At 40.4% G+C, this 16356-nt stretch overlaps 2 protein-coding genes across 2 annotated transcripts in view; both read left to right on the forward strand.

The window, feature by feature from the left end:
* The window catches only part of LOC138962256 (deoxynucleoside triphosphate triphosphohydrolase SAMHD1-like), a 285667-nt gene that overhangs the window by 31465 nt on the left and 237846 nt on the right, over nt 1-16356 (forward strand). The gene's annotated exons all lie outside the window — the stretch shown is intronic.
* LOC138965362 (uncharacterized) overlaps nt 1-16356 on the forward strand; it is a 66962-nt gene that overhangs the window by 9174 nt on the left and 41432 nt on the right. Inside the window, exons 8-12 of the mRNA XM_070337531.1 lie at nt 1248-1304; nt 2959-3190; nt 3844-3927; nt 10442-10546; nt 11350-11500. Of these exons, the coding sequence (XP_070193632.1) occupies nt 1248-1304; nt 2959-3190; nt 3844-3927; nt 10442-10546; nt 11350-11500 (629 nt within the window). The remainder of the gene's footprint in view (nt 1-1247; nt 1305-2958; nt 3191-3843; nt 3928-10441; nt 10547-11349; nt 11501-16356) is intronic.

Genomic DNA, 16356 nt, shown 5'->3' on the forward strand with positions numbered 1-16356 from the left:
TAGTTCCTCGTGAGAAATAGCGGTATTTGATCACTGAGAATAACCCAGCATCTGTTCGATTTTAACGTGCATTAGAAGCACGTGTGTGTAAACAAAAATAAAAAAACATGAAATATGATATATGCAGTCTCCTCATTGGCTCTGATCAAAGTTCGTTCACTCGATCTTTGTAAATCTCCCAAGGTCGAGGTCTGCAATACCAAATGAGTCTCCCAAATCTTCGTCAAGTTTTGGCATGGCTATCTAGAGACTTTGCAGTAGCAAAGTATGAAATCAACGGCATGACTGCAACACAGCATCTCGTCACGCAGGAAAGCTTGGCTCATATTTTTGCAAACGTTTTCACTCTTTTACAACACATACAAACCTGGCAGTTATTTCCGAACATCGTCTATTTAACTTGATTTATAATACATACATGGAGCTAATTTTGAATACACAGATTTATTTTCCGCAGTTTGGCAATCAATCTCTTTCCGATAAAAGCCACTTGCCCATTAAGCTAAAGCTAGGCTGATATTGAGAAACAAACCCTTTTTGCGACAAAGGTGATCATTGATTCGGTATTCTACATCATGACATCCGTTTAAAATGAGAACATTACCATAAATATGTTACATTACGTTCCTGTGTTTCTCACTTCCATGTGCGCGGCCAGAGAGCCCCCAGGGCTATCAGTCATTCCCCAGGCATTCATCCATTTGAAATAATACTAAGTTTCATTGACCTACTTGCAAGGAGTCAATAACTGCAAATCTTTTTCGAATTATTTGTGATCATTGTCCGGGCAGGATAGCTTAACTTAAGCCTCGATCAGTCTCACATTAGGTCCCACACGTAAACTAATTCGTGAAATGCCTACATGGAAGTCTGTTAGTGTCGACGAGAGGGATAATTCTTTCTATCTTGGGTAGTTTACGTCAAGACCTTCTGTTTGATTACGTAAGAACATGTTAAAGCATGGTATTTGGTTCATTTTGGTATGCCGCACACAGCCTTTAGCCTCAGATCGGGATCACAGGAAATGTAGATTACATTTTGGCAGGAGATGCATAAAGTTTCGTACGGCTGGCAAGGTGTTTGAAGTCATCTGCGGGATAGTTGTGGAAATATTTTGACTGTTTATATCCTTATCTGTGATAAAAGAGTAATCGTTGCTTCAGCAATGCTGTGAGCTGCACTGCATTTTTAAGCATGTACGTATATATTTAAACAATTTAAATTAAAAACCATGTCGAATTTATCAGGTTGGTTGAAGCAATGCGAGAAGCTGACAAGTTCCTGAAAATACCCGGAGACGATGGGTGAGTTTGTTTGATAGTTTTCCCCTTGCTGTTGTATTAAGTATCTAATGTGACAGTCCTGAATTTAGAAGCGTTACGGGGATCTTTACCGCCAAACTACTATCTCACTACTATAGTTTTCCGTACATGATTGTGTTTCACTGACATTATTTAACAGATACTGACGTGTCATCTATTTCTGAAATGGTGTGCCATTGTATTCATTCATGTTCTGTCTTGTTTTATGATTTTGATCGTTTGTTTCATCATAGGCCTTTAGGAATTTGTTGTTTTGTTGATGTTCTCATTTGCTTTAGATTGCTTGTTGATGACCGTTTTTTGAGTCACTTGAGAAAAAGTGACTCTATGTAATCGGTCAGTGTTAGTCTGTCCGGCCGGCCGTCCGGCCGGCCGTCCGTAGACACCACCTTAACGTTGGACTTTTCTCGGAAACTATCAAAGCGATCGGGCTCATATTTTGTTTAGTCGTGACCTCCAATGACCTCTACACTTTAACGATGGTTTCGTTGACCTTTGACCTTTTTCAAGGTCACAGGTCAGCGTCAAAGGAAAAATTAGACATTTTATATCTTTGACAAAGTTCATCGGATGTGATTGAAACTTTGTAGGATTATTCTTTACATCAAAGTATTTACATCTGTAGCCTTTTACGAACGTTATCAGAAAAACAAGGGAGATAACTAGCCTTTTCTGTTCGGCAACACACAACTTAACGTTGGGCTTTTCTCGGAAACTATAAAAGTGACCGGGCTCAAATTTTATGTGAACGTGACTCATTGTGTTGTGAATAGCAATTTCTTCCTGTCCATCTGATGCCTCATATAATATTCAGAACTGCGAAAGTGACTCGATCGAGCGTTTGCTCTTCTTGTTTATTTGTTTGTTTGTATTGAAGTATATATGTGTGTGTGTGTGTGTGTGTGTGTGTTTTAAATTCTTCATTTTCGTACTTCGTTTCATGTGTGAAATGTAGTAGGGACTAGCTGTAAGAAAGGACCATATGGACCTAATGCTATTATCCTTCCGTAATAAAGTCTTCGAGTTGAGTTCAAGTTCATATCGCCGATAGAGATACACAGCTCGATTTCGGGTTAAGACTAATGAATTGCTGAAATGAGTGTGTTGCTTAGTGTTAGACTATTTCTTTTGTTCTGTTTAATTTTAAACTTTGGCAGATGAGTGGGCAAGTATCGTGGGGAGAGGGGGGGGGCAATTTATTTTCAGTCAGAGAATTCAGTTTCTTTTAAAGTCGTGTTGAATATATATATACTTTTGTGTTATTCTGATAAAACATTATTTTGAATTCAGAGTTGAAACATTCTGCAAATATTCCTTGAGTTCTGCTCTATTGTAAATAAAATTGGCCATCCTGCCTGGGCAACGACAGGGGCCGGGAAACTTTCAGATTTTTTTTAGAACATTGTTTCTTCATGCAAACTTGGGTTAAAATGTTCAACACGGGTACAACAACTACCAACTGTCTCCAGCTGTTTAATTTTCAAAGTCGGAGGCTTTATTGCCCTTTATGCTGGACACAATGATTGTTGACCGGTGTTGTCATATTCCGGTCGTGAATTTGTTAAGCATTGAATGGGTGTGTACATGTTTGCATGCGATTGAAAAAACAAAAAAACAAAATACGTTTGATTTTCAGGAAGGAATGGAAGATTTCTGAGTGTATTCACCATATGGACGCATATACAAAACTCACGGACAACGTTATTCACCAAATCCTGCTGAGCAAGGATGAGGAACAGGACAGTCCCAAAGGACTTGCGCAGACAAGAGCGAAGAAAATCTTGAATGACCTTCAGCAGCGAAAGCTGTACAGGTGTGTGGGAGAAATCGTCATACCCGTCTTGGCCGAAGAATTCATGCCAAAAAGTGTAAGTTTTGATTTTTATTAGGAGGAATTACACAGCAGAGATTAAAACGTATACCGTTTATTTGTGCAGCATGTCCTAAACAATCTGTAACATTTGAAAAAGTTTAAAAATAGATCTTATTGACGAATTTCACTAACCGAGTTTTACTTCCAGGGCTCCTTAAAAAGTATATACCTTCCCTGTGATAGTCTAACATATAACAAGAAACGACCGTCGAGCTGAACACTGACTTTACTGGAATAGTCAGACCATTATAATGGGAAGACGGAATCTGTTGTTGCATCAATGTTCGTTATTGGTTATAAGTGGCCACAATACTCTGTCTGATCAAATCAAGATTACACAGTTTTTGATAGGTAGCTTAACTGTTGATTTTATTTGCCAACATTCTTAGCTCACGCTCGTGTGGAATAACGGGTGCCTTTTAATTGTGCATTGCACGGACAAAAGTTTGGACCCTCACAAGGCTATTCAAGAAAAGATACTGACTTAAAACAGGTGGGATATGCCCATTTTTAAACGAAAAGAGCTTCGGAATGCAGAAAACTGCTGTGAAAAATCTTGAACACAGCATACGTATAAAATATTGAGTTTGAAAGTATAGCAATACTCGTAACAATCTCAATAGCAATTGAACCATTTGTCGTTTTCAGGAAAAATCAGTGGAAAAGGAGATCGAGGAATTCATTCTCAAGAAAACAGGACAGGACAAGCTGAATGAGAGGATTCGTATCCAGGTTCACACACACACACACACACACGCACGCACGCACGAACGCACACACACACACGTGCGCGGGCGTACGCCCAGATGAAGACGCGCACACACACACAAATGCGCCGAATGTCCATTACCTATTGTTATAACCGCGTCATGCTCATTGCTTTCGCTGCGTATAGGCCATTTCTGTGTGTACAGTATTCTCAAACGGTCCATTCCAGTCGTTGTTCCTGCTTTGTCATAAACTCATTTATGGCTAAAGCCGAAAAGTATTATTTTATGACAAGACATACAAACCATGCAACACAAATATCCCCCATCATGCTAAAGAGGGATAATCAATAAAAACAAGACTTATGATCAGTCAAGTTCATATTTACTAGACTGATAAGACAACATAGTTTGGCATGAAATGGGCGCCGCACGGATTGGCGGAAGATATAAGCATGGTTAGGGGGGTAACTGCTTTATCGTGAAATTCAACCCCTCCCAAAGCGGCTCAGGTTAGCTGGCTACAACTTACTTGTCTCAGCTTGGCTGCAAACCTTCCTTTACATCTCAGTCCGCATGGTTGGGGTGTGAAAACCATTACCATGTGCTCTTTACGGCACCCATGCTGCTGTTTACGGTGCTTTGCTACCAGCTTCAGATCTTCTGGAGGGAGCAGGATCCAGAACCGGGATATCCCGTGGTTACGCTTGCCACATCCCGTGGTTCGCTTGGGCTCACACTGTGGACCCTGCCTAAGTCCGGTAACAATTCCAGGGCCATTTAGTTTTAAACAATTTTGGCAAGTTGCTGTTCCATGTTAATTCAAAGAGTTCATATATATTTCAGGCGTGTTAAATGATGTTTTAAATCCAATCTCTCGACGAGATTGGACCCCGAGATCATGATTCTTGGAACTCGCATGAGAGAGCGGATTTAAAACATCATTTAACACGCCTGAAATTTTCATGAACTCTTTGAATTAAACATGGAACAGCAACTTGCCAAAATTGTTTTAAACTAAACGCCCCTAGAATACGGATTGGCGGAACATCTACTGCATAGCTGTTACTGAGTGGCGGCAGATAAACATGGTAAAGGGGGACACTGCATTCTGTAGTTTTTTCTGGAATTGTTACCGGACTTAGGCAGGGTTATAATGGGCTTTGTAAAGAAACAATGAATGCTGTTAGATAAATAGCTTTTTGCACAGATGAAGAGAGAAACTATAAAACTTTCATTTGAATCATGAACAGCGTGAAATTAGGTTCATGTTCTTTTCTGTAAATAGTTTTGATTACTGTAAGAAATCAATAATTTTAATCTACCTGTTTTCTGCTGATTCTTATTTTTAGATCAGTTTATGTCGAGACATCACTTAACACATATTTACACATAATTATGCGCACAACATCCATCCACATTGCGCACACTCTAAGACTTAACCCTGGTAGTAACAGTTCCAACATGTATTGAACTGATATAATATACACATGTGTATCCACACATCAACAAACTCCCCTGACTGGGGTTCAACATTCCACTCCCAACAAACCTGCTGCTGCACATTCACTTTCAAGCAAAAAAACCTGACCAGGGCAAAAATGCCTATACAAGTACAGCCAAACATTTAGCTGTTCTTTTACACTGAAGCAAAATTCCTCTGACACAGATACAGAGGTTCAAAAAACAAAATATATTGCTGTTCTGTCAAATTCAAACTTTTGGCATAATCGGGCGCAGAGTGGGGAGATTGCCATAACCACAGGCAGTAATTATTCAATTTGTCAAATCATGTTTTAGAAATGCACCCCCTCCGCTTCCCTGTATCAATTAGATTGCCCTCATCTGTACCAGCAAATCAGCAGGCCCCTGGCTTTTACAGCTCTGTTTTTTCCATTACGTACCATACTTGCAGCAGTAATCTGGGGGTGTACATGTACACCAACCAAATTCCTCTGTTTAGCACGCCAACCCCTGGCTCTCACACAGTGATAAAGACTAGCAATTGATACAGGTGGGTTGATGGTGCAGCCACAGGACCCTCCTCCACTGAACCAGACCACAACAACATGGCCTTTTGTAAAGGGCTCAATCCTGGGAGGGTCCTGCAGATATCCTTAAAGTTACAGAATAGTCTGTGATTCTAAGCAGACTTACTTTCGCCTGTGGCCATATCTATCTTCAGCCCCACAAGTTACCTGCTGCCCTGGGCTGCGTGACCTCGACCTCAGTCTGTCTGGTCGCCTGCCTGCCTCCCGGCGCTGAGGTCGTCCTCTCCCAGACATCTGTAACACTCAGACTATAAATAGTTTAACTACCTTGTTATAACCCAGTACTTTTCTTTCTTCTTCCATTGCTGGAGTGGGCATGGTACAGTTCTACATGACCAAAGCTTTAGTCCCGCCCAATTATTGAACTTTCTTGACTAAGTCACTTTCAGTAAAATTTTATCCATCTAAAATTTAGAATTTACAATAAAATCTTAGGAATTTAAGTCCTGTTTTAATGTCTAAGTTTTGTATTCTACTCCTGAAAGTTAGTGTGGTTGCTACCCATTAACATTATGTGTATTCTCTGTAACATTCTGTCCTCAATAACCGAAGTTCCCATTGCAAGTTGACTAAATCAGTTCAAGTCACTTTTAGACTTCAGTGAAATTTAATCTCCCTAAAATTAACATTAAATAAAATTGAAGTCCTGATTTTAATGTCTGTTGAGTAAATGGGAGATAACTTATGACACCTTATGCCGGGTACCCCGTAATCCGGGAGTTACTTCCCTTCCCTCTGTAAGGCTGGTGTTCTCCCCTATCCTTGCTTTTGTGACCAGACAAACCGTAACATTCCCCTGCCTTTTACTAGCCCCAACACATCATTTCAATGCCCTGCCTGATCCGTATGTGTCACAGCTGCACAAAACAAAAGCCTGGCAGAACTGATGTGTAGTTGAAGATGTTTTAATCAACTGTAGTTCCAACATACTGCACCGTCAAACTGAAACCAATGTGACATAACAATCACTCAAGCATACTTTTATAATGAACAACAACTACTAACATTACACTGACACTACAAAAACAAAGGGAAACAACCTGTGACACTTGTCATTTTGGAAACTGTTCTGTAAAAGGAGATAATGAGAATTCTACCAACTTGGCAAAAGAGCTCTGACCATTACCTCTTACACACTTTAACACACAAAGGGATAACAAAACAAGCCAAAAAACTTATTCTGAATCACATGTGGGCATACTGACTCTTTACTTTGATGGTCTTGTAGGCTTTTTGAAGGCCACACTGGCAGTACAAGATGATTCTTGAGTCCGTTTCTTCTTGGCTGGATGTGAGATCATTCAGTAGTTACCCTTCTGTCTTGATGCCACCAGATGATGTGAGCGTGTATGCCTTTCCCTTGCTGACCAGAACAACATTCCTGCCTTTGAGTTTGTCTACCATGGCGTCCCTGCTCCAAACCTCCAACAGAAATCTTATGAATTGCGACTTTTTTTTCCGTCATTTGACAAGAAGGCTGCCCAGTCACCCGGTCTCTTCATGCTGTCTCCAGAAGAAAAAAAATTGTCACCAGAACCCCTCATCTGTGCTCCAGACGAAATCTGTTTTCTTTGCAAGAACTCACAGACTTGCAAGCAGATCTGTCGAAACCTTGTTGGTACCTGAGCCTTCACAAAGGCTAGAAGACCATCAAATAAAGAGCCCAGACAGCGACGTGTTCTTCATTCTCTTGCATTATAATGGCCAACTAGGAAAAATCACATTGCTCTTTGACACGGGCAAAGCAAATAGGAAACGTTTGCTCAACATCGCTACCCTTGCAGAAGAACTCACGCGACCGTGACCTCACTGTTCTGTCTTGCTTTCTCTCTTCGCCTTTACTGGCTGTGACTCACAGTCAGCGCCTTCTATGGAAAGGAAAGAGAAAGGTATCCGGTCAAAATCCTGCAGCAGAAACCCAAGTGTGTGAAAACGTTCAGAAGAATGGGAGAATCATGGGAGATGAACAAAGAGCTGCTGGATGTGCTGTAGAAGTTCAAATGCTCAATCTACGGTGTCACAGTGTCGATGCAGTAAGCCAGTCGCTGGTGGAGAAACGTGACTCAGGTGGAGTCATTCGAGCGGATCTGAACATTGACCTCGCCACATTTGCGCAGAAGCAGCTTGACTCAGCAGGGGGGGCCAGCACTGGTTTCCACTCAAAACAATATCGGTCTCGAATAGCAGCTAGCATCTGCTGAAGGGACATTAAAACTCAAAAAACAAACAAACTCAAAAAACAAACAAACTCAAAACAATATCCGGCTTTTTGTTAAAGTTGAGGCGGCACTGTCATACCCTCAAATGTTGATCAAAAGACCATCAAATAAAGAGCCCAGAGAGCGACGTGTTCTTCATTCTCTTGCATTATGCTGGCCGGCTAGGAGAAATCACATTGCTCACATTTCTGCCCTGCCACAAAAGCCTCAAACAACATGCAAGAAGGGCCAACTACCAGACAGCCACATGGAAGCGCGCTTACCTGCCACTCCCAGAGATTCCCAACCCCGCTGATGGTCATAGAAGGATGCTGAACAATGTAAACCTTAACTCTTTGGACTGAAGAAAATGAAGAGTTGGTTCTCTCACAGACAATTATTGATAGCCTGCTCAATGAGGTTCACAAGGAAGGAGAGAAGGAGGAAGATGCACAACTTTTTTTTAAAATTCTGTGCAATGACTTTTTCATGTTATTTCTATAAAGCTGAAATTGATTCATAAGACATTTGCATTTATGAGCAAACATTCTGCACTTACATGAAGAGATTGTCTTTTACATTTCTTAGATTGTCTTTCTAAATCTTATGTTAATTTATCTTTAATATGGAAACTATGAAGCAAGAGCATTATATGTAAGGGACAGTTAGAATGGAATCCTTGAGCCTCTGTAGACTGAAGAAAATGAAGAGTTGGTTCTCCCACAGACAGTTATTGATAGCCTGCTCAGTGAGGTCCACGATGAAGCAGAGACGGAGGCACCACTGTTCCTTAATGGACTGGACGATTCACTTGAATCTGAATCTGACTGTGAATCGGACTAACTTGTCCTGTGAGCTTGACTTTCTTGCTCTTAAAACAGTCTAAGATTGATCGTGTGTGTGTGTGTGTGTGTGTGTTTATGTGTGTGTGTGTGTGTGTGTGTGTGTGTGTGTGTGTGTGTGTGTGTGTGTGTGTGTGTGTGTGTGTGTGTGTGTGTTTGAAAGAACAAGTTTACAGACTTCGTTGCAATGACTTTTTCTTGTTATTTCTATAAAGCTGAAATTGATTCACGAGACATTTGCATTTATGAGCAAACATTCTGCACTTACACGAAGAAACATTATTTCTTAGATTGTCTTTCTTATGTTAATCTACTTTGTATATGGAAACTATGCAGCAAGAGCACTATATGTAAGAGACAGTTAGAATAGATGTCTATATCTGAAAATTTTGTTTTATTTTTTACATTTCAGTCTTGAAAAGACAATAATAATGTTGTAGTTCTGTTAAAAGATGGACAAATGAACTGTTTTGGTCGTCAATGTGATTACTTTTGTTATTTGATTGGAAAACAGTGAGAAGTTATCATGAATATTTGAAGAAAAATGTTTTTTGACATTTTCCTAAAATTTCACGTTTAGGGGGTAGGGGAGAAATATCTCATCTGGTGTCGCAACAAATCCTCTCAGGAATTCCAAATGTGGCTTGAAATTATCAAAAGGCATTGTAGTTTCTAAAAAATGAAACAGAAAACCCAAATTTGTTGAAACCTTTTACTCATCAAAGTTGACATGCTTTGTCTACTGTGAAAATGACGGTTCGCGCCTATCAAGCATCACTACAGCCAACCTATCAAACACTGAACACTGTAATAGGTATTTTTTACAAGATTAATGATCAACTTAACTGTTTTGATTTTTAAAAAAAGTGGTTCTCTGTTCATTCATTGCAGCTGTGCACTGTTGTGATTTCACAGATAAAATTAGTGTTCGATGGGGTACCCTTAAACAAAGTGGCATAAATAGTAGTGGGAATGAGATTTTTCGTGGCGAACTTGATAAAACGTGTTCAGGAGACCCCAATGAATATCCCTAGCCTACTGAAGCTGGATCCTGAGGGGGGTGCACGGTAGGCCTAGCTGGCTTGGAGCCTAGAGTGCATTTTGTCTACTGGGCTACTCAGAATCCCCGTTTTTTTTGCATTTTTTGGCATGAACAGTGAAGATGTCTTTCATTATTCCGTAAGTTCTTTTGGACTGACACACCGCTTGTTTAGACCAATCATTTGGTTTTACATTCTTATTACTGTGCATTTTAGAGAAACAGAGACTTGAACATCTACAACATGAACACAGCTTTTTACGCATGTGGTCTTCTTTGTATGCACCACTCCTTGTTTTGATGTATTCGAACATTTCAGGAAGAAGAAAACATGTGGGTCTCTTCACACTTAGGCCTATACTTTAATTCCAATTATTTGACTTGTTGTGCACCTTGTTTCCTGCTTTAGGTTTCCACGCTAGACTACGGGAAAAGGGCTGAGAACCCGGTGAACAACGTGCGATTCTTCAAAAAGAACGATCAAAATAAGGCTGTGGAATTCAAGGCAGTTGAGGTTAGTTTATTGTGTGCTTTTCTGCACTAAAGGAGAGATGATGGAATTACATCGCATTAACGGTACCCGACCAAAGACGCGCGCACGCACTGTTGCAGGTGATTTGTTCGTCCAATTTAAACTGCTGTGGGAAGCGACCCGGAAAAGGTATCTTTAAAAGACAAATAGATTCGTGCAGGATATTTAACAACAATGTAAACCAAAACTAGAATACAAACAAATGTCGTACGTTCGTCAAACTGCCAGTAACATGACCTGCACGAATTTGGTTTTCTTTTTCAAATATCTTTTCTGATACGTATTTTAAAACAACGACCAAAAATAAGTTGTAAAAGATGCACGAGTCATGAGTGCGGCGCGTTACTTTCATTAGTACCAGATAGTGTCTAAAATGCCACATCATTATACAAACACACACACGCTCGCACGCACGCACTCACTCACGCACGCACGCACGCACGCACGCACACGCACACACACACACACACACTCACACATACATAACACAGAGGCGGTTCACATACACGCACACATACACATACGCACGCACGCACGCACGCACGCACGCACTCACACACACACACATACACACACATACACACACACACACACACACACACACACACACACACACATAAACAAAAATAGTAATAGTACATATTATATATGCCCAAATAAAAGGCTGATCTTCCGCGCAAAGGTTTGATTTACTGACACAACTTCATCTGAACGCGTCTGACATCAATCGTGTCCCATCCATAGCTTGCTGTTGCAGAGTTTTGGTTTATTTTGTCTGTTTACAGGTGTCCTTTTTAGTGCCCCAGTTTTGCTTCAAGGAGCAACTGGTGCGCGTTTTCCTCAAAACTGGGGCTTCTGATGACAAAGAGTACATTGCAAACCTTCAGCAGGTTTGCCGTGACTGGTGTGAGGAGCAAAAGGATAAGAGAACCAAAGGTCAGTAGGTTTAACACTTTCAGTATAAAAACATTGACATCCAACTCAGTTTCCCATGCTGGATCTTAAAAAAAAAGACAGAAAAAGACAAGAACAGGTCTTACACAATTGATTTCTGTATCATCCAATGTAGATTATTAAGCTCAGTGTTGTAAATGAAATGTAAGGTTTTTGTCTTTGTTTGATGCAATTTCCACCCAAGCCCTTATTGCAAGCTATTTCAAATAAGAATTATTCATGCGATGTTTTGCGTTGGAAACCACGTTTTGATGAGTAATATTGCATTCACTGTTTGTGCCACAGTTCTGACTTCGTTGCATTTGTGGGAAATCATAGTCATGAATTAAAGAGATAGATATTGTTTTTAAGTATGAATATGTTTCAATTGTATGGTTTTGTTCGTTTTAGTTTAATGTTAATGTGTAATATTTTACATTCAAGCCCTTGGAATGCATTTAAATTGCAACAAACTGCACACAGTACAGCCTGCAGCTTGAAAATCATGCAATGCTTCCTTCCAAGGTTTCAAATGTTACAACAATTAGCTAAGTTACAGTACACTGAAACTCAGACACACTTAGCTGATTATTGTTTTATGCATTTCAGAATGAGATAGATTATGTAAGAAAGTATTTGAGGTTTTATTGATGATGATGATGATGATGATGATGATGATGATGATGATGATGATGATGATGATGATGATGATGATGATGATGATGATAGAAGCTGACCAATTTCGTGAGACCCGAGTTATCACCGACACTGTGAAGAAGAAATTCTTTCAAATTGCAGGAGAACACGCCGACAAATTCGGAAAACATGCCTCTGGCACATTCTACCCCACATTTCACTAACTCAGTGAAATATGGAGAAGGTCATCGTCAGCAAGCCTGCCGCACCATATCAAGAACTCGGCAGCAGCATATCAAGTGTTGTCAATCATTCATGGATGTTCTCGTCTAATAGCAAAGACAAAACTGCACGAATGGCTGTTCGGTTTTTAACTTCATTGTGATTGCGTGTGAAATCCAATACTCTAATTTGTATCACTTTATCGTTTTCGACTTTTTGTGTGTGAAATTCACCAGCTTGACATTATCTGTTCGCTTTTTAATTATACTTTTACAAAACAATTTTAACTTATTCAAAATGTGTATCAATGTAACCTTTATGATTTTGTTGATGAAAGGCACCGTATTGAAATTATTTGTTCACAAAAAGCCATTGTTTACGTATTTAATGCGCTGTGCTCAACCAGTGCAGAGGTTCCAGATTTTGGCCACAATTTTTCTGTGGGCAAAAAGTCTTTATTCGATGGATGCGGGTTTTACAGTCGACATGTCTTCACGGTTATGAAATATGATCACTCTGATTCCGACAGTTTAACCCTTTCTTTGCATGGTTGTCTGGCTATTTCAGGCTCTTCATGTACAGAGCCACATTGTCAACAACAATTGGGTGAAAATACGTGGGCTTATTTTTTGTATGTCATTGTTAAATGTAAAAGGGGAGATTTAATTAAATTTGCATGTACTCTTCATCGATTTTGGAATTTTGGAATGAATGTATGTTATTTTCACAAAAACAAAACGAAAAAATATCGCAAGGTGTTTTCGAAAAGAATTGCACTTTCCCCCCTGTCAATGATTTTTTTTAGGCTGGTCAACTATTGCAAGCCTGACTTCATCACCATAGAATGTTTTATGTGAACAGCGACTCATAAAACTAATATAAGTATACAGAAAGCCACATACAAAGGGAGAAAACTGATGATTTGATAACGGAACTTATACACCTATCCCCATTGGTATATTTTTACGGATATTTCCTTACGGTATTGGTACAATATCTAGTTTTAAATGATCAGATATATTTCAGAAATCTAAATTAAAATCTGCAAGTAGTTTTTGATGAACAAAAATTACCTTTGTGAGATTGCACAGAAGACTGAGATTGTGGAAAAACAAGAGGCGAAGCCATCAAGGCTCACGTAAGAAATCGACAAACAGTAACACAAACTCAATCACTCCGTCACACACACACACACACACACACACACACACACACACACACACACACACACACACACACACACACACACACACACACACACACACACACACACACAGAAAGAGCATAGGTGAAACTGTGCAAGAAAGCGAGACACTAGATCTAGATCTGTCTGTCTGCATGTAGCCTACTTACAGGGACCTCTTAGCAGGGACACGACTGCAAACAGAGTCTCGGCCCGCTCAAAATAATAATGACCGAGACTTTCAGTACTTCCTTCGCGTGACGTCTAACCCTCTTACGTCATAATGTGACGTCAATGTAATGTGACGTCTTCAAATGTTAGAGTTTCTACCACAGACATACACACGCACACACACACGCACGCACAGACAGACAAAGTTACGATCGCATAGGCTACACTTACGTGAGCCAAAAAGCCACTCTTCGTCCTTTTTTTCTACTTTTTTGTCCATACATATAGCAGACTAGCAGACTCGGCATCAGCCGTGACTTGTTCATGCTGACACATAATCACTATAGCAATTGAAATATTGTTTGCTTGTACTTCATGCGAATTCCACAACTTCATTGATATGCACATGTTGTTATGTGATCATACTTGAACGCAGATATTTGTAACCTGTTCTGTGATCCTGATTTGTTTTGTTATTTGACGCTATTTTTTATGGGATGGCTTGTTTTGTGGAACTCTTTTTAAAACCCCAATGTTATGTTTTTGTTTTACTTTTGTGATATATAAGTTGTCAAAAAATAAGCTTACGTGGTGATAGTTTTCGAGCATACATATTTTGAAGTGTGTTTATCATTTGGTGACAGTTTTCATGTTTGCCAATTGGTGGTTCTCTTTGAGATATTTTCTCGTGTGAAGTCTGTCTGTGATTTTGAAAATTTTACTTATATGTGATATATATTTTTGTTTACTGAATGTGATATTTTTTCTGATCCAATTGTTGCTGTGGTTCTTCATATACCTGTTGTAATTTACATCTAATATCCACTTCGCACATATCCAAGTTTTTGCACGCCCTATCTTTTCTCAAATCTATTTTCATTGACGCTGGTTGGTCTTGAGATTAAACGTTTTGCACTCTTTGAAACTAATCTTCGATTATGTTTGGCCAAACCAATGCGCGTCGTTTGGTGCTAGTTTCTGGGGAACTGCACAACGCTTGCCTCTTTTTACGCTTTCTTATCTTTAATAGAAGTGCAATAAATGTCCGATACGACTTTATTTGCGTTATATTTTGTGTCTGTAATAGACGACACGGGTCGACATGATTTGAGAGAGAGAGAGAGAGAGAGAGAGAGAGAGAGAGAGAGAGAGAGAGAGAGAGAGAGAGAGAGAGAGCGCGCGTGTGTGTGTGTGTGTGTGTGTGTGTGTGTGTGTGTGTGTGTGTGTGTGTGTGTGTGTGTGGACATCATCAGGGCGCGTATGCAAGACGATACGACTGCATGTCCTACGACAAGCGCCCCGAAGTTTGATAGCTCTCTGTCCGACAACTTTTGTCGTACTGCCGAATTCACAGGCATCGGACAGCCTCCCCGATAGCTAGCGGGGGGATTCCCTTGTTTACGGTCGCTCTGCGCGTGCGCCTGACGCAGCAGCTGAGCCCTGTCAAGGCTGCGCTTGCTGTGGCTGGCTGACCGTGGCTGGCTCACCCCAAATCGGCGCCACGCAAACATCTTGATATGCACCAGACGCGTGAAACCGCAACGCGAGTATCACTTGCGAGACAAGAGGCTAGGCCCCCATTCTGTTCGCAAACTGAATGTTGTCAGTTATCACATCCGTTAACAATCAACTGCAAAATATCGTGCATGCGGAACTGTATGAATTTGTGCATGTATCCCGTCCCAAAAAATCGTACGTCTTCCTGTATTAATTTTCTTCTTTCCCGGTAACGCTGCAAACTGATGGCCGCCATCTTGAAATCAAAGTTATCGTAACGGCAACAGTGCTTATCGGTAGGGATAGGCACCTCTAACTTTATCGTAGGACAGTGCCAACGATAGGCGCTATCGGTTCTTCGTGAATTCCACGACAGGGGGTTATCAGAAGTTTCCTGTTTCTCTTACCGACAAAACCACTGTCGGATTCTTCCTGAATATGGGCCCAGGACACATAACCGTATGAAATAAAATGAGTAAACCTTGTTTTGTTAGTGCAGTATAACATTTTAGCCGACGTGTAACAGGGCAGTTACGACAACTCCGGGTGTTAAGATTACGCGACATGAGCGTAAATTATGTCCCTTGCTTGATGTGCTTACCAGTGGCGAACAATACCAATACAGACTGTCACGCATACATACTGTACATTGTACTACACCACAGGAAACATTAAGTTGCTTTACTGGTTAAACTGATTGTGCATATTATTCACACACACACACACATACACACACACACACACACACACACACACACACACACACACACACACGCACACTCACACACACGCACACTAACGCGCACACACACACACATCGCATGCCCACACACACACACAAAGAGTTAGGCAGAGACAGAGACAGCGGTAGAGAGACATAGCACAGTCTTGAAAACAAATGCAGATGACTGCGGAACAAAAATGATATTAAGTAATCACGAGAAACGTTTTGCAAATAATAAACATATGTTCTATTCTATCTGGAAAATAATAGAGTACTAACTACACGAAGAAGCGCAACGCTCAAGATCACAATCCTCTCCACATTCCCAGATAAGTCACTGAATGCTGACGCAAAACATTTGAGAAGAACTATTTCGAGACAAAAAATACAGAAAGCGCCAGCGACTAACGGATATGCTCCCGAAAA

The sequence above is a fragment of the Littorina saxatilis genome, linkage group LG1 (genome assembly GCF_037325665.1).
Source record: "Littorina saxatilis isolate snail1 linkage group LG1, US_GU_Lsax_2.0, whole genome shotgun sequence".
NCBI lineage: Eukaryota > Metazoa > Mollusca > Gastropoda > Littorinimorpha > Littorinidae > Littorina > Littorina saxatilis.